The following is an 18434-nucleotide window of genomic DNA, read 5'->3' on the forward strand; positions in this document are numbered from 1 at the left end:
GGTGCAATATGTGCGAGTGTTATGTGCGTCTGTGTGGTTGATGCGAGATCAGATGGCAAGTCGACACCACCAAGAAAACGATCAGCAGGATGATGCGATTATCCAAAGTCAATCGCAAGCCAAAAACGCAGCATCAGATGGGAATCACAAGCCATTATAAATCCGCCACTGGTCTGGGAGACATCACACTACTGGCGCATCATGATGTCGACCGGCCAGCAGACCGCTCACGATCTCCGTGTAGTGGGTCGGCGACTCGGACTCGACGGGATGCCGCCGAAACTTGAAGCGGAGACCAGTGGGTTTTCTCCGGTCCCTGAACTGGGGCCGCCGGCCGGGGAAATCGAGCATCTAGTGACATGATTCACCACGACTTGCGCGGCTCATGCAGCAAGAGTCATTTTGAGTATGCGGATACGACTGCTGAGGGCCGGCTCATCAGTCCGTCTAGTCCGTTTGGGTCCACTTCGGCAGCAGAAAACGGGAGTTGAGGGGGCTCGAGTGCATGATGATATGATGATCGGACGGACCGCGTTGAGTTTTCTTAGTACCAAATCATGGCTGGGGTTCACTTCCTCTCTAAGCGCGATGTGCAACTCTTGTGCGGAATGTTGCATCGATTCCGGCCGCATCTTCACAAACACCGGGCATCCCTCACCACCCCTCATGATGCGGAATCTCAAACGGTTCGCCTTGCTAGGGAACCCGAGACCGTCCCACTTGAGAGCGGCCCATCCCGGCGCGGAGATTTTGTCCTTTCCGTTGAAATTGGCAAGGTGGGATCGATATAGACAAGCCTTCCCATCCCCATGCTAATTAGTGTTGACCTCGCTTCGCATCGCGTGCCGTAGCTAAGACTAAAAGCCATTAGCCTCTCGCGCCGGCTGCCGAGGAACTCTGCCTGGAAAGACTGGTGTGGGAGATTCAGTTCAGTTACTATGCCATTAAACTCGGACTTTTCCAACCAGAGCAGACGAAATGGCACGCCCCATCATCAAGCTCAATATGCTTGAGAAAATGGAAGTCGGAGATACTTCACATGAAAGATCTCACATGATGCGATAACTGTGAACATGGAATACGATTTTTCGGTAAGTGGTATTCAACAAAAATCTCAAAGATCAGCGACCAGCAGGTGGCTTCTGCGCGTCCTCCTCTGCGACCTCGCGCTCTCCGTCTGCGTTGAACAAAGTCTCCTGGGCTTCGTCGGGTGTCAGTATGAGCGTCGCAAGATGGGGCTAGAAACAACTTACCACTCCAAAGCTCGGCGTACAGTCCGCCCCGATCAATCAGCTCCCTGTGAGTACCCATCTCAGCCACACTACCCTCCCTCAGGACGATAATCAAGTCCGCGTCAAAGATTGTGCGCAATCTGTGCGCGACAAACACACTAGTCCGCGACTTCTCGCGGAGAATACTGTTGATGTTGAGCATGAGCGCCTGCTCGGTATGGGTATCCAAAGCACTGGTCGCCTCGTCGAAGAAGAGCAAAGGAGGGTCCTTCAGAAGCAGTCTGCTAACGGCCAAACGCTGCTTCTCACCGCCAGAAATCATCATACCGCGCTCTCCGACCTTGGTCTGGTATCCATCGGGGAAGCGCTCGATGATCTCGTGGATGCGCGCACGCTGGGCAGCAGCAATGACGCGCTCTTGAGGAGCAGACATGTCACCGTATCGGATGTTGTGCTCAATAGTGTCGTTGAACAGGGGAGTGTCCTGAGGGACAACGCCAATGGACCTGCGGAGAGAGTCAACCTGGACTTGGCGGATTTCCTGGTCGTCGATGAAGATGCGACCGGACTGAACATCGTAGGAGCGGAACAACAGGCGAAGGAGGGTGGACTTGCCGCAACCACTAGGGCCGACGACTGCCACCTTCTTGCCAGCGGGAATGGTAAGCGACAGGTTGCGGAGGATAGGGCGATCGGGGTGGTAGCCAAAAGTGACGTTCTCGAACTTGATCTCTCCGCCCTTGGAAAGGGCCAGGGGCTTAGCATCGGCCACGTCCTTAATGGAGACGTTCACCTTTTGCAGGTTGAACAGAGTCTCCATATCAAGCAGCGACTGGCGCAATTCACGGTAAACGGATCCGAGGAAGTTGAGAGGCACCGACAGCTGGAAGACAAGCTGATTCACCATGACGAGATCACCGACCGTGAGATTGCCCTGCGCAACACCGTTTGCCGCCAGGTACATCATGGCCGTCAGCGCCGAAGAGAAGATGATGTTCTGACCGCTGTTGAGGAGGGCCAGCGAGGTGGCAACCTTGATCGAGCTCTTCTCGTATGCCTGGAGTGCCTGGTCGTATCTCGCAACCTCAAACTTCTCGTTGTTGAAGTACTTGACGGCCTCGTAGTTGATGAGGGAGTCCACAGCAACCGTAGACGCCTTGTTATCGGCCGCGTTTGCCTGTCTTCGGAACTTTGTTCTCCAAGCCGTCGTCCAGATCGTGAATGCGGTATAGCCAACCATGGTGAGCACCGTAATGGCGGCGAATTTGGCGCCGTACTGCCATGTCAAGATACCGCAGACCATTGAGATTTCCAGAGCCGTGGGGATAATGTGGAAGACCATGCTCGTCAGCAAGAAGCTGATACCCTTGGTTCCTCGATCGATTGCGCGCGTCAAGCCACCCGTCTGCTTGGACAGATGGAAGCTGAGGTCCAGCCGCAGCAAATGGTCAAACACGTTGCAGGCCACCTTGCGGATTGCCTTCTGAGCCACAGAGGCAAAGACGGCGTTTCGCAGCTCCTGAAACACTGTAGCTCCAATTCTTGTTGCGCCGTATGCCAAAATCATGCTTCCTGCTATGGTGACTGCCGTTCCGCCAGTCGCACCAAAGTCGATGTTCATGGCGTCGACGATGCTCTTGAAGTAGAAGGGGACTTGCACGTTGAGGACCTTGGCGCCAATCAGCAAGGAGACGGCGAGTCCGACCCTGACCTTGGTGCTCAAGCTGTCCTTGGGCCAGAGGTATCTCGACATCTCCTTCATGATGGCCCAGTCGGCCTTACGCTGCTCCTGGGCATTCTTCTCGGGTGTCGCGAGGGGATCGGCGGGGGGTTTCTTGGCCTGCGTGGCCTTCGCAGCGGTCGCTTTGGGGCTATCATCGCTTGGCTTCGTCGTCGCTGGAGTCTTTGTTTGTTCGCGTCTCGCAGGGGCGCTGGTTTGGAAGATGCGAACAGGGGCTCGCGGGCTTTGAGGGAGCCATGGTGGACGGCAGAGGTTCGCGTGACCGAGGCCTCGAGGGCAGGCCAATGGAGCCTTGTGAACGGCTCGGATTATCATCGTGATCGTGCCCGGCGCCGCAACACGATCATCTTCCTCCTTGACTCTGCAGGAAAAGCGTCAGTCGCAGCGGGGGACGGGAGTCGAGCCGAGCTAATCGATAAGGAGAGCCGAAGGAGGCCCTGCGATCGTCGGAGGGGTAGGAAATTGCCGCAACTTACCACGACCTGCGGATGATCTGGTCCAGAAAAGGAGGCAAAAGACCGCTTGACAGAGAAGAAGGGAGATTTACCAGAATCCGGGTGTCTCGGGGGGTCTTGGACGGCGATTGTGCACAAAAACGCGGAAAAGTCGCAAGCAGCGGCTCGGCTTATTCGAGCTCCTCGGTCGGAATGATGCAATTGGTGGCGCCTAAGGCACCTTGACGGCCACTGCTATTGGCCCCACACCTTGGAACCGGAGAGGTGCCCGGTCTCTCACCGCCCGTGACCGAAACCGCACTCGGTGAACGATATCCACACCGAGAATCATCCTCTTCAACTGTACATCTCAACCACTGGCCTCAAGTGGGTTTTGTTAGTTGATTGGGTCTTCCGCGGTCCATAACTCAATCTGTTGAATATTCATTTTCTCAAAAATGACTTCAAGCATGTTCGACGGCTCTCACTAATGTGATGTTGAGCTCAGGAGCAAACAGAGGGCGCTTCTGTTCGAGCATGGCAATCAGTTTGATGCTTTTCTCTGTGCATCCGTAAAAAGATTGCTGCGATGGTGTCAAGCGGGCAGAAAAGAACGGCAAAATCTCTTCTCAAAAGCCGCTCGGAGAAATCGGAGTGATCTGCACATGGAACCCAAGATTACCAGATTTCTAATTTTACGCGACTTTGCAGTCTGCAATGCCGGCAGACAGGGGCTGGGATGCGGACAAGGACGCCCAGCACCCACATATCGTGAGTGAGCCGCAGCTGCGGTAAGCCTCCTCGACCTCGCCAAGGCGCCACGCGCAGTTGTTTACTCTGATTGCCGAGAGCTTGTTTGGTTTAGAGCCCGTTGGAGATGGACTGTGCCGCATTCCCGCTGCCTTATCGTTCATCCAGTCTTCCTCATCGACCCTTCCGGAATGGCCGTTGTGTTCCAGCCACCTCCTTCATCTAATCTCAGTGAACCAACGATCATTGCTCCAACGGGCACTTCATCGGTTGCAACCGGGTGTCTCCATCACATTATCGGCGCGGCCGTACAGCGGGGACACTCATTGGAGGCTACCATCTACGAATCGGGCTGCGTCACGGCGGCAAGTTTTCCGAGGCAAGATTGTGCCGTGCTGCCATTGTCATGATGTTCTTTACGTCTTTCCAGGCCGTCTCTGGAGGCAATCGAGCCGCGGCATCCCACTCTTCAAATACCCAAGCACTCGGAGCTAACCCTGCAGAAGATGTCGAAATGCGGTAGACGATATGTCAGCGGCCGGTTTCCGATGGCTTTTGGCCGCACATAGACATGATGCTTGAGTGGTTGCAGGGAACAGCATAATAAGGTGTCCCCGTCCGGCCCCGTTTACGGAGCCGCCACGCGTCGCCGCGTAACTCTGTGCGCTGCGGTATGTGGGCAGAAGAGCAACCGCACATACAAAGAGCCCGGATTTTCCGGCCTGGCATGAACGTCTTCTCGACTGTTTTCGTTTATTTATGTTTCACTGTCCGGAATTCCCGGGTGCTTTAAAGCCAACGTCCCAGAAAACCCGCCGACAATGAGGTTATATGGAGATCCGCCCCTGAGCCTTAATTTATTGTGGCGCTCCTCGTGGCGGGCCGGGGGACGTGGAAGCTCACCACGATGGGGCGCTGTCATTGCGATCGTGAACTAGACTGGCCGACATCTCGGCCTTATCGCCCCAGCGGCCGCGCAACGGACGTCGGCGCAGCGAGGCAATGGAGTTGCCAAGAAGTGTATATAATACTTGACCAGAGACTGAAACTCGAATCATGAATCTTCAGACGAAAGAGTTTCAACTTCACCCCATCATCCGTTCTTTAGACTATTGCCGTTCGTTTGGATCAACATGAGAGTTTCACTCTCATCCCGCGCCCTTGCGGCGCTTACTTTCGTTTCTTCTACTTCCGCTCTTTCCAACTCCTCTTCCACCTCTACCTCTGCTATTCTCTCTGACGGATATGGTATTATTTATAACCCCCGAGTTTTCAGTCTTTGAATCTGACATCATCTTCAGTCCAGCTAGGTGACTTTAACGATGCCTACGAAAAGGCCAAGGCCTTCGTCGCGACCCTCGACAACGCTGCCAAGGTTTCGATCATCACCGGCCAGAGCGTCACCAGCAACAGCACCAGCGGCAGCTCCTGGACTGCTCTCGCCAACAAGGATGGTGTCTCCGGCATCAACTACGCCTTCTACGTCTCCGGCTTCACCATGGCCAACGCCTTGACCATGAGCTGGAACCGCGAGCTCATCGAGCAGCAGTTCAGAGCCATCGGCGACGAGTTCTACGGCATGGGCTACAACCTCATCAACGGACCCGAGCCCGGCCCTCTCGGCCGTGTTCCCTACGGCGGACGAACCCCCGAGAGTTTCGCTGCCGACCCCTACCTGACCGGTATTGCCATGGGCAAGGCCATCTCTGGCATGAACTCTGCTGGTGTCATTGCCGGAGGCCGTCACTTCCTCCTCAACGAGCAGGAGACCAACCGTTCTTCGGGCATCTCCGCCACCACCTCCGCCGTCTACACCTCCAACGCCGACGACAAGACCATCCACGAGCTCTACTCCTGGCCCTTCGCCGACGGCGTCAAGTCCGGTATGATGGCCGTCATGTGCGGTATGACCCGTGTCAACGGCACTCTCTGCTGCGAGAACAACGACCTCATCAGCAAGGTCCTGAAGAAGGAGATGGGTTTCCTCGGTCTCGTCTTCCCCGATGTCAACTCCCAATCCACCTCTTACGGCTCCGCCAACGCCGGTCTCGACTACGGCTCCAGCAACTACTGGACTGAGGACATCCTCAACGCCGGCATCAACAACGGCAGCTTCACCCAGGACCGTCTCGACGACATGGCCATCCGCAACGTTATCGGCTACTACTCCGTGGGCCTCGACAACGGCAAGCAGCCCGAGACCGTCTCCAGCTCGACCGAGTACCGTGACGTCCGCGGCAACCACTCCAAGCTCATCCGCCAGGTTGCCGGGGAGTCCATCGTCCTCCTGAAGAACTCCAACACCTCCGGCCTCGGTCTTCCCCTGAAGAAGCCCCGCACCATCTCCCTCTTTGGTTCCCACGCCGGCCCCGCTCTCGCCGGCCCTAACCAGCCCTTCAGCGTCCAGGGTACCGACTCCGATGTCTACCAGGGCCACCTTGCTTCCGGCACTGGCTCCGGTCAACTGTCCCTGCCCTACCTCGTTACCCCTTTCCAGGCCATCACTGCCCGCGCCATTGAGGACAACAGCATGATCTGGTGGCTCCTGAACAACACCTACACCTCTACCTCTTCTGGCGGCATGGGCGGCGGCGGTGGCAGCCCCCCTGGCGGCATGACCGGCAACGCTACCACCGGAGGCGGCATGGGTGGAGGCAACAGCACTGGCGGCGGTATGGGTGGTGGTGGCGGCGGCGGCCTCGGCAACCTCGGCCAGGGTACCGCTACCACCCCTTCCTTCTCCAACTACGCCGAGAACTCCGAGGTCTGCCTCGTCTTCATGAACTCCTACTCCGGCGAGGGCGGTGACCGCAGCCTCCTTTACGATGACGAGCAGGACGCCATGGTCACCTCCGTCGCCTCCAACTGCAACAACACCGTCGTCATCGTCAACACCGCCGGCCCCCGCGTCCTCGACGCCTGGATCGAAAACGAGAACGTCACCGCCGTCCTCTACTCCGGCCTCCTCGGCCAGGAGTCCGGCAACGCCATCACCGACGTCCTCTACGGCGACGTCAACCCCAGCGCCAAGGTCACCCACACCATCGCCAAGAAGGCCACCGACTACCCTGCCCAGATCTGCCTGACCGAAGTCTGCGAGTTCTCCGAGGGCGTCTACATTGACTACCGCTACTTCGACTCCAAGAACACCACCGTCCGCTTCCCCTTCGGCCACGGCCTTAGCTACACCACCTTCTCCTACGACAAGGTCGATGCCACCGCCACCAACCAGACCGCTCTGAGCTCCAAGTACCCCACCGGCGCTCTGTTCCCCGGTGGCCAGGCCGATCTCTGGGACGAGGTTGTCAGCGTCAAGACCAAGGTCCAGAACACCGGCGCCATCGAGGGCTCCGAGGTCGCTCAGCTCTACGTCACCTTCCCCGCCGAGGCTGCCCAGCCTACCCGCGTCCTCCGTGGCTTCGAGAAGGTCAACGTCGCCCCCGGCCAGTCTGGCGATGTCACCTTCAGCCTCCGCCGCCGTGACCTCAGCTACTGGGACACCACCGCCCAGCAGTGGGCCGTCGCCAAGGGCACTTACACCTTCTCCGTCGGTGCCAGCTCCCGCGACATTCGCGGCACTGCCCAGATCACTGTTTAGATTGTCTCTGCAGAGAAGGACTCCTTCGTTGATGATTGACTACTACACCGTTTCTTCATGTACATGTTTTTAGACATATAGATACCTTAGACTTGTTCCTGACGTTGGATAGAACAGCATTTAGATAAAAGCGTTGTTTTGTAAACATTTGATTTCAATCTTCAAATCTCCGATGAAGCTCAACGTGAAATTTTATGTAACTCATGGATGGCTCAGTGATGTCTTGGCTGACGTCCTATGCTCAATGTCAGATTTCAATGTTCATGTTCTGCTACGAACAGCAACTGGAAACGTGCAGCCGTCATTCTGCGTCTCGATTCAAGCCTGTCTCGAAGTCCTTCTGAGCAACTGCCGCGCACCTTCAACTAAAGTGATTCAGTATTATATATCTTAACCTCAACATCTAAACGTCAACTTCCGAGATCGTGTGTGAGCAAACTTAATCAACACCCATCGCGACTTCCTTCCAGTTCCTCCTGCCAACCCATAGTAGCACAGGTTCTTCTCCACCGAACATCGAGAGTCGTAGGCCTATTTCAAGCCATCAAACTTCCCAACCCGACCACTTGCAGCTTTCAACTCTTCCCCCTCCAACCACACACCACAACAGGAGCGACCTGGAAGACATCACTTCTTTCACGCTAATACTACAAGGTGACTTTTGCATTTCAGACACTCAAACACCTTGGAAAAACCCAATCTCAAAGCCATCGTTCATTAAGCTCAAGACGAGGCAAGCGAGAGAACGGATCGCAGCTGCCGTTGCCGTTGACTCAGTGAACAGCTCGCAGCCTCTAAGCCGTCAGCTATTTGAATTCATCTTCAACGTCACAATCTTCGTTCTTCTACCTCCACACATTATAGTTTCACAAAAGAACATATACACCTTCAAGTAGCAGACCGCACGCGCCCCAACACAGAAGACCATCTCAGTCAGGTTTCCAGGAACAACATAAGACTTTCACAAGTCAAATCACACCTCAAACTTCATCGCCATGAGCCCTTTCGGAGATCAAGATCAATAGTAAGTTTCCCCCGTAAGGTCCTCTTCACTAAATAAAGTACCCTCGCTCTTTGTTTATCCTTCTCCACCTGAGCAAAACTCTTAGCACGTGCTACCTTTTTTGTTCATGCTGCTTCTAACTTGTATTCCTTTCTAGCCTCCTCATGTCAGGCATCCTGTCTGACTGCATGGTCATCTGCGGAGACAAGTCTTGGAACCTCCACAAGACGATCCTCTGCACGCGCTCCTCCTATTTTAAGTCTGTTCTCTTGAACAACTGGCCAGTGAGTGCATCTTCACCCTTTTGCCCCTTTTTCTCCTTTTTGAACTTTTGGGTACGCCATCCAATCAAGAATTGAGTGCATCTTCATATCAATGCCGTGCATGCCCAATGCTAACTTGACAAAGGAGGCGAAGATCAGCAAGGTCGAGATCACAGAGTACACGCCTGATGAGATTGACCAGCTTATCAGGTTCATCTACCTGGGCAGTAAGTCCCCCAATTCATGGCGCCATTTTCGTCTTTGTCGCCCCTCTTTGTTGTCCCTGTCGTCCTTGTCACTGTTTTCGCATTTCTTCACTGCCATCTCCCTACCTAGTTCACCCCCTTTCTTGTCCACTTGTCCTGACAAACAAAACACAGAGGTGAACTTCCAGCCCTTCGAAAAGGCCCACACCATCCTGCACAACTGCGCTCGCCTCTGGATCCTGGGCGACTACTTCAACGTCCAGGCGCTCTGCGACGAGGTCATGGACTACCTCACCAACAAGGTAGTCCCACGCAACGGACGCCTAGCAGAGGCCCAGGGCTTTTCCCTCAACCCCCAAGACTGGCTTGACGCTGGCCGGTGTATCTACACTGAGTATGAAAAGAAGCATAAGCTGAAGGACGCCTTCCTGGCTATCACCCTGGACAAGATCTTCGTCCGCAAGCAGGCGATCAACATGCGCGAGTACAAGACTCTTTGCAGGGAGTACAACCAGTTCGGCACTGATGCCATGCTCAAGCTGATTAAGGACGGCACTACGAGGCTTCAGTGAGCGATGGCGCGGTGGTGATATTGACGATTGGAGCATATGGTTGGATGCTCTATCAGGTCATAGAGACTCATTCATCTGCATCAGACTGAATTTGGCGTTATCTGGCGTTAAGGGGTTTGTTGCAGCTTTCTTTCGCTTGGCTTTCTCTTCTTTTCACCCACAACTAGTTATTTGCAGCAGTCTTAGATGGGGACGGAGCGCGTGTATGATACTTCAGCCTCAAATATCTGCTTGCTTCAAAGCAAGTCTGCTAATTAACACAAAAGTTGCAAGATTTGATCCCATTTCTGATTACTACCATCTGCGAGCAACTGTCGTGTTCCCGGTTGGCAGAACCGTAAACTCAGTTGTCAGTCCCTTCCAACTACCTGCCTCCAGAGGGTCAGAGAACGGGACCAATACAGCGAACCTCATGCTATGTCAAATGTTAGCCTCATCTCCCATTGGTATCGTTGTCGGTTGCCAAGCCGGGAGTTCGACTTACGTGTAATTGCCAGGGGCAATCTGCGTGCCATCCGCCATCTTCCCGAACCAGTAATACGCCGTCGTGAAGCCGCCAGTAGTCAACGCGTTCCTACCTTGGTCCGTAACCGGGAACGAGAAGGTATCACTGGCATTGTGACGAGCGGGGTTGAAGCTCGACACGCTGCCCGCGGAAGACCACGACGTCGCCGACCCGATGTACCCCTTTTGTCCAGGGACAGGCGGGTACTCCCAGTCGCGCTCGTTCTCGAAGCCGGATTCGTAGATATACTTTTCATCAGAGCGTGCTACGATTCATGAGACTGAGAGAGTACTTACGTCCCATCTGACTTCTCTGGTTCCCCACTTGATCTTCATGAACATCATGGGGAAGTCTTGCGCGCCGGTGGCAGTGTTGAAATTGAATCTGTGATGGTCGATTAGCACAACATTCATTTTATCATAATACATTCCCCGCTTCGTACTCACGTCGTCTTGTTGCTGTAAGCACTTGTAGACCTCAGCCCCGGATATATACCATGGAAGGCGCTCTGCATCTGTTCCTTCAAGTCGAACGCCAGCCCCTGAAATGGAACAGCGACAGTCTCTCCGTTGCTCCCCTTGACCAGGACTCGACCACCATAAGCTGGGAGCGCCGTCTCGTTGACACCCTGCGGAATCTCAAAGGTAAACCTGCCATCGTCAGCGACTGTCAAACACAATAGTGGGTGATGAACTCACTCCGCCTTCCTCGTCTCTCCGGGGCCCAACTCGAACACCTCAGGAACTCCCGCCGTCACCGTGATGTTCGACGGCACCATCTCCGGCCGATACCGCATCCTCGGCGTCTCCATTACATCCTTCGCATCAAACGGCCTCAGCATCTCGAACCCAGCCCAGCTCTCCACCTCAAAGTTGTACTTCACACTCTCGTTCCCGCCATTCCGCACCGTCACCCCCTGACTCGCCCGGAAGTTGGCCGTATCATTCAGCCCGAACCTGGTCAACTCCAGACTCGTGCCGTATCCCAACACCTTCCTCGCATCAATCAGCCCGCCGCCGACCTGCTGCGACGGCGCTCGGTACGCCTCATCCGAGCCTCCACCATACAGCAACCACGGCAACGAAGCACCGGAAGAGACAACCCTCATCGCCAGATCCTTCGCAAACTCCTTACCGTGTACGCCCCGTCCGCCGTGCTTGGAGATGTACAAGGCCGCCACTCCAGCAACATAAGGCCCAGCCATACTCGTACCGCTAAGCAGCACGAACTCGTTCCCATCGCCCCCGGGCCAGGTGCTAAACACATCCGTCCCCGGCGCCGCAATATCCGGCTTGACGCTCAAATCATACAACCCGCCCCAGCTCGTGAAGTAACTCGGCTGGATCACCTGCCCGCTCTCATTCCTCTTCACCTCCGCGCTCGCCACCGCAATCACATTCTCCCCCGAGCTGCCGCTGCTCGCATAATACGCGCCGCCATTCCCCGAGTTGCCCGCCGAGATGGTAACCACCACCCCCTCCGCCGCGATCCGGCTCGCCACCACCGCCCACGCGTTCTCCGCAAACCCGCCCCTACCTCCGATACTCGCATGAATCACATCCATCCCATCATCATACGCCTTCAGGAACGCGTCAATCAGCGTCGCCGTATCCGTCCCGTCCCCCGCGCCAAACACCTTGTACGCATACAGCCTCGCCCCAGGCGCCACGCCCGTCCACCCCGTCTCCGCCTCACCAGCAATAATCCCCGCAACATGCGTCCCGTGGCCCTGCTGATCGACCGGGTCCCCATCCGGCGTCTTCACGCTCCCGACAGCCCACGTATCACCAACCAGATCCCACCCGCCCGCGACCTTGAACCCCTCACCGAACCCGCCGCCGAGGGCTGAGTGGTTATACCACACCCCGGTATCCACGACGCCGACCTTGACCCCGTCGCCGCGGACGCCCTGCTCGTGGAGCTCGTCGACGCCCGTGGCCCAGTGCACGGCGTAACTCCCCGCGGCACCGGGCTCGACCGCGACCTGGCGCTTGACGGGCGCGACGAGGTGCGCGTAGCTGTTGGGCCAGACGGCCGCGACGGCGGGCAGGGTGCGGAGGGAGTCGAGATTGTGGGTGTCCGTCTCGACGGCGGCGCCGGAGAAGAGCGAGGAGGAGAATGTCTTGAGGACGGTGATGCCCTCTTCCGAGGCGAGTTCGTCGCGTTTGGTGAGAGTGTTGGCGCCCTGCTTCGGTCAGTCGTGATTTGATGTAAAGTGAAGACTTCTTACATTGCTGAACTCGACGATGAAGCGCTTGGGCTCGTTCTGGATGTCCTCCTCATCTTGGGCCAAGGCCCCGACGATGAACGTCAGGGCCGGAAGCAGAACATTAAATCGCATCTTGTCTGTCGATGCACCGTGGATAACACTGGCATCCCATCATCGTGACGACGGGAGTCACGCCTCTTAATATTGTCAGACATGCGCCATCACCACCTTCTCATCGCGCAAGTTCGCCCCGCCGTTGCAATCTATTGCCCCGCATCAAGGGTGCAATTGCGCTCGTTCCTGCAGACAATCCAACCTCGGAGAGGCAAGTCGCAAGCGGCATCGTCCCGATTCTGTCGTCTCCCGGGCTGGGGTGGTCTCACCAGGTCGAGATAACTGCTCAGCATTACGAGAAACCGGGTCCTCAAGTCGTATCTGTAGTCACTCTTATCCACCAAACATAGACAACAGGGAGAAACAAATCAAAAGGTATGCACTCACCTTCAAAAACATCCTCCCAAAACCAACATCGCCAAGAACAACCCATGCAGAAGACCAGGATCATCAACCTGCGCAAACATGCTCGGTCGGGCACTGCACTCAACAAGGCCTCACGAATAGCTTACCCTTTCCCACAGCCATTTGAAAATCGCCACGAGATGATTCGCCAGCGCCAGCGTCTCCAATTGACTTTCTCTCGGCGTCGGCCGAGCTGCCAGGTACGACGGCCGATCCGACGACGATCCCAGAAGCAATGTGACCTTCTTTTCTGGGTCTCTTTTCTCTCCGCGCGCATGTATCAGCGGGAAACACGTGAAAGGCATGGGCGTCAATGTCACTATAAGCCGGGTTCGTGACAATGAGGGAACGATAAAATAAATAAAAAGTCTATATGCATCTTGGCCACTGTATCTGTCGGGCCATCCCGCTCCGATGCTGGTTAACCCATCATGCATCATGCCTCGTGTGTGTGTCGACTAAACTGCACACTGCCTGCCTCTCCCTGCTCGATGTCTGCCGTCCATCGGCTGCCGATATCAAAACACAAAAAACACCGTCTGGTAAAAAAAAATCAAAAAGATGCCCTCTATCCATACTCCCGGCTGCATGACTCCCATCCCATTTACAGCATGCTTCGCTTCAGTCACTTCTCCGACTCGGGAATGTGTCCCTCAACCGTGCTCAGGGCCGCGAGGTTCACCTGACCAAAGTGCTCGTGAGCCTCGCCGCCGAGGCCGACGCCGGCGAGCAGCGCCACGCACTCGACCACGTCCTCGGGCTCGAGGAGATGCCATCTCGCGAGCGTAACCTTAGTGCTCGCGCCGACCGTAACGGTGAAGACGTGCTCGTTTTCGACCTCGTTGCCCGACAGGCCGTTGAGCGCCCGGAACATGTCCTCGTCGGTGAAGTCGTCGCCCAGGCAGAGGACGAACTCGACCCGGCCGGGGTGCTTGTCCGTCGCAGGGGCGGAGTTGTATGTGTGCACAAGGCGCTTCGCTATCTCGCCCTTGTTGATGAAGGTCGGTCTGACCTCCAAGTTGGCCTTGCCGGCCATGACCTCGACGTCCCACTTCTGTCCCACCGTCGACTCGAGCTCCTTGTGGCACTCTCGTGACATGTGCAGGCCCTGCTCCGGGTCTGCCAGTCGGTAGTGCCAGGTGAGGGCGCAGCGCTTGCGCTCGATGAAAGAGCCTGGGTAGGTTAGCAATCTGGCGCGTTTTCGCTCGAGTTTTCGAATGACTTACCAGGAACTCTGTCCGTGTAGGACTGGAACACGGCCATGACCTCGGACTGCCAGCCCATGTCGAACTCGTCGGCCAGGTTGATCCACTCGTCGGAACCGGGGTTCTTCATGAAGCTGCCGTGCTCGGCGCTGAAGCCCAGGCCAGCAATGTGACCGAGGTGCTGAGAGAGGAACTCCTGGTCGCGGCCGGAGATGATCCAGACGGCGTTGCGCTCGTCGCTGGTCAAGGCCTTGAGGGTCTGGAGGACGCGCTCGGAGGGCACGGCGGCGCTGGGCTCGCGGACGATCGGGGTGAGGGTGCCGTCGTAGTCGAACATGAAGAGGCGCTTGCCGGCTTCGCGGTAGGTCTTGAGCATCAGGGCGCGGTCGAGGAGAGGGGTGGCGACAACGTTCTTCTGGGTGCCCAGGACGTGGACGTGCTTGCGGATGAAGTGGTCGATCCAGCTCTGGACGTTCTTGGTGGTGACGTGGTTGTAGAGGCTGGCCTGCATGGCCATGCGCTTCTCGGGCGTCATGGTCAGGGCGTTGTTGATCTCGATGCCGACGCCGCTGAGGTCCCAGGGGTTGATGTGGATGGCATCCTTGAGGCTGCCGGCGGTACCGCTGAACTCGGAGAGGATGAGGGGGCCGTGGCCTTCGCGCTGGCAAATGACGTACTCCATGCTGGTCGTGTTCATGCCGTCGCGGACGGAGGTGATGAGGCCAATATCGGCAGCGCGCAGGAGGGCAAAGTACTCGTCCTGGCTGAGGTACTGGGGGTAGTGCTGGACGGGGGAGAAGCCCAGACTGCCATACATGCCGTTAATGCGCATGACGAGCTCGTTGACGCGCGTGGCGATGCGGTTCTCGGGGTCCTCCTTCTCCTCCTCGATGCTCGTGGGCGAGGTGACCTGGATGAGCACCACCTTCTCGCGCCACTCGGGGTACATCTCGAGGAAGCGCTCGAACGCCTGCAGCTTCTGGGCAACACCGCGGACACTGTCAAGACGATCCCTGCCGACGATGATCTTCTTTCCCTCGTACAGCTTCTTCAGGGCGTTGTACTTTTCGGTGACGGCGTCGGTCCAGGCGTACATTTCGCACTTGTCTGCGTTGATGCCGATGGGGAAAACACCAACCTGGACGCGAGCTCCGTAGGCGTCGACGCCGCCGCTGTCCGAGGGGAAGCCCAGGACGCGGGTGCAGCAGCTGGAGAAGTGGCGGGAGTAGCTGTAGGACTGGAAGCCGACGAGGTTGGAGCCCAGGACGCCCTCGAGCACCTCCTTACGGCGCGGCAGGCATCTCAGGAACTCGGAGCTGGGGAAGGGCGAGTGGAGGAAGAAGGAGATGTACATGTTGGGGACGCGCTGGCGCAGCATGCTGGGAAGCAGCATGAGGTAGTAGTCGTGGACGACGACGACGTCGCCGGGCTTGTAGAGCTCGATGATGCTGTTTGCGAACTTTTGGTTCATGCGGTAGTAGTCGGCCCACTGGAGGCGCTCCTTGCGGCCGTCGGTGGGCTCGTGCTGCTTGTAGTGGAAGAGGGTGTAGAGGTCGTGCTCGGCGTAGCGGCGCCAGCGGCTCTGGTCCTTGAGCAGGAGGCCGTCGTCCTGCTGCTCGTTGTCGTCGCACAGCCAGACGGGGACGGTCTTGATGGTGCGGTTGTGGGCGAGCTGGTTCTCGAGGCGGACCTGGTCCTCCTTGGGCAGCCAGAGGCCCTCGGTCGGGGGAGGGGTCGGCAGGCGGGCGTCGCCATCGATCGGGACGGGAGCGGAGAGGGTATTCAGGCTCGAGAAGTGGACGGTCGTGGCCGGGGGCGTGCCGGGCGGAGAGAGGACATCTTGGGGGGTGTCGATCTCGCCGGTCCAGGCGACGACGGTGTGGTTCCAGGGGGTCTCGTCGGAGGAGAGGTAAGCAAAGGAGTCGAAGAGGGCGGACTGGCCGCGGCGAGGCTTCAATTCCTGTTGGTGGTGGTGATGATGTCAGCGGGGTTATTCGCACACACATTGTCAATTGACGAAGGCAGCAAGCAGCACACCAAGGGAGAGGAGTGTAGTCTTACCCAGTCGGAGCCCTTGCGGTACTTGAGAGAATGGGGAATGTTGAAGGTGGCCGAGATGATGTTGCCGCTCAGCTGCAGGTCGGGGTTGGAGGCGCGAATCTGCGACAGCGACTCACGGCGGCCCATGGCGGCGAGCGTCATGCGCTTGAGGATGTCTTTGCCGATGGCGGTGCCTGGCGCCGTCGGGAGGTTGTGGCCGGCGATGAAGGGCGTCGTGGCCGGGAGGGGTGTGGAGGAGGAGGGAGCAAAGGCGACCTTGCTGCTGCTGCCACCGCGATGGCTGTTGCTGGTGTTGCTGTTGTCGCCGGCGTGAGTGTCGTCGTCGTTGGTGGTGTTGTTGGTGTGAGTGTTGGTGTTGTGGTGGGAGGTGGAAGAAATGGAAAAATACGAGGGCGAGGCGGCGCGGGAGGAGCCTTCTTCGGGGGAGTCGCGGTAGGTGTAGGTGTGCTGGTGAATCCCCGGCGTCACGGCGTCGGAAAGGGCGATGCTGCGCAGCACCGGGTTGGCGGGGTTGACGGGCGCTGGGTTCAGGCTGTTGAGCGTGTGCCGCAGCTGCTGGTCGCCCACTGCGGGCGAGTTTGTCGATGAGCCAGCTTCTGGCTTTTGGTTTTGGCTGCTCATGATTCAGTTCAGTGGGTGCGGTGCGGGTGCGGATGCGAATGGTTTGGGCTTAGCGGCCAGTCGAGGAACCGGGCAGCAGATTAAACAGGTTGCAGGGAAGAGTAATAAGAGGGGATACAGTTGTAGACAGAGATGATGGTAAGGTAAGAAGAGATGTAAGGCAAGGTAGAGAAAACAAAGATCAACGACGATGGAGTGAAGCTATCCCCGTGCACACCAACTTGCGTTGTTGATCAAGGTGCACAACCAACAGACTGAAAATGGGAGAAGCCGGGGTAAAATGAAATGGATGTTCTCGAGGTTCAACAGAAAACACACGACAACTGCAGCAGCCGAGCCGAGCGAACCAGCTGCACACGCCCCGACTCTTGACAGAGACACAGACAGACGGTGAGCAGAGAGACAAGACAGAGTCCGGGGACCTGGACCTGGACCTGAAGCCGTATCGGAATAGGCAGTCCAGGCGACAACGGTGACGGTGAGCGATGTGGGAGACGGGGGGGGGGGGGGGTTGGCGCCAGGGGTGAAGAAACAGACAACAGTCGGGGGGTAATGTTTTTGCTGTTCTTCTGCTGTTGCTTTTGTGTTTCTGTTTCTGTCTTGTTCTGCTGCTGTTGACAGAACAAGCAAGAGAACAACAGAGAGAGAGAGAGAGAGAGAGACTGCGGACTCTCGAAAGGTCTGTCCGTCTCTGATCCTGATCCTGCTGCGCGCGTCGCCGAGCCGTGACACGATGCTGATGTCGATGCTGATTATCTCGTGAATGTATCTCGCCCCGTATCCCCGGCCGCAGGGTACTTTGCAACCTGGCCCCCCTCTTCTTCAGGACGAATTGCTCCTATCCTGACCCCCAATGCCCCCAATCCTGGCCCGGGCCAGAACTCCAGAGACCCAGAAGAGGGACTGACAAGCCCAGCGAGTCCACAGCTGCGTGGGACGAGCTTGGTGATTGGCTGCCGTCGCGGTGGTGTATTGCTTGGTAGTTGCTTGTACACCGCACCTCAGGGATATCGTCTGCTGCTGCTGTCTGTCGTCTGTCTGTCGTCTTTTGTCTTTCTGTCTTTCGATCTGGAGATGTCGAAGAGAGGTTGGAAAGAGGACAGATTCTCTTTCCTCGAGTTGTCTTCCCCAATTCCGACTACTTCCTTCGTCTCTACCCCTCTCCTCTCTAGCTCCGTGTCTCGGAGATGGCTGTCGACAGACCGACACTCTGTACCACAGCTAGACAGCCACGATGCTCGACCCAGCACGCCTCCAGCTTCAGGGCACTGACGGCGGCACAGCAGACTGACAGCGGCAGCCAGGCCAGACCAGACCAGACCACTGCTATTTCGGTGGTGGTGTGGAGGGGAAGCTGCTGGAACGCGCGAGAAGTGGTGGCATGAGTATCGTCGAGGTAGCTGGTCCGCGCTCGGGAGGTATTCTCGGTGTATCTGGCCTCCTGCTTTTGCATGTGGCGATACATATGACGCAGTACTGCCCACTCGTCGAGCTACTCGCCCAAAACTTGGCAGA

The 18434-nt window shown here is 57.0% G+C and overlaps 5 protein-coding genes across 5 annotated transcripts; 2 read left to right on the top strand and 3 right to left on the bottom strand.

The window, feature by feature from the left end:
- Positions 1-1121: 1121 nt before the first annotated feature.
- CGGC5_v008564 (Iron-sulfur clusters transporter ATM1) lies at positions 1122-3288 on the bottom strand (the record flags this gene model as incomplete). The annotated part of the gene is made up of 2 exons (XM_032028542.1): positions 1122-1201; positions 1254-3288. 2 exons carry the CDS (start codon positions 3286-3288, stop codon positions 1122-1124), a joined length of 2115 nt encoding a protein of 704 aa, XP_031891728.1.
- Positions 3289-5290: 2002 nt separating this feature from the next.
- Positions 5291-7755, top strand: bglD-0 (putative beta-glucosidase D; the record flags this gene model as incomplete). The annotated part of the gene is made up of 2 exons (XM_032028543.1): positions 5291-5405; positions 5459-7755. 2 exons carry the CDS (start codon positions 5291-5293, stop codon positions 7753-7755), a joined length of 2412 nt encoding a protein of 803 aa, XP_031891990.1.
- A 995-nt stretch (positions 7756-8750) lies between these two features.
- On the top strand, positions 8751-9799 carry klhl40a (Kelch-like protein 40a; the record flags this gene model as incomplete). Its single annotated transcript, XM_032028544.1, has 4 exons — positions 8751-8779; positions 8916-9042; positions 9167-9248; positions 9402-9799. The coding sequence occupies 4 exons, from the start codon at positions 8751-8753 to the stop codon at positions 9797-9799; spliced, it is 636 nt and encodes a 211-aa protein (XP_031891989.1).
- A 294-nt stretch (positions 9800-10093) lies between these two features.
- Positions 10094-12645, bottom strand: apr-4 (Subtilisin DY; the record flags this gene model as incomplete). Its single annotated transcript, XM_032028545.1, has 6 exons — positions 10094-10214; positions 10284-10552; positions 10601-10688; positions 10751-10954; positions 11003-12489; positions 12535-12645. 6 exons carry the CDS (start codon positions 12643-12645, stop codon positions 10094-10096), a joined length of 2280 nt encoding a protein of 759 aa, XP_031891724.1.
- Positions 12646-13657: 1012 nt separating this feature from the next.
- On the bottom strand, positions 13658-16919 carry TPS2 (Trehalose-phosphatase; the record flags this gene model as incomplete). Its single annotated transcript, XM_032028546.1, has 3 exons — positions 13658-14205; positions 14259-16197; positions 16299-16919. The coding sequence occupies 3 exons, from the start codon at positions 16917-16919 to the stop codon at positions 13658-13660; spliced, it is 3108 nt and encodes a 1035-aa protein (XP_031891723.1).
- Positions 16920-18434: the final 1515 nt, after the last annotated feature.

Source organism: Colletotrichum fructicola, assembly GCF_000319635.2.
Source record: "Colletotrichum fructicola Nara gc5 chromosome Unknown KSG_Nara_v1_contig04, whole genome shotgun sequence".
NCBI classification, from domain to species: Eukaryota; Fungi; Ascomycota; class Sordariomycetes; order Glomerellales; family Glomerellaceae; genus Colletotrichum; species Colletotrichum fructicola.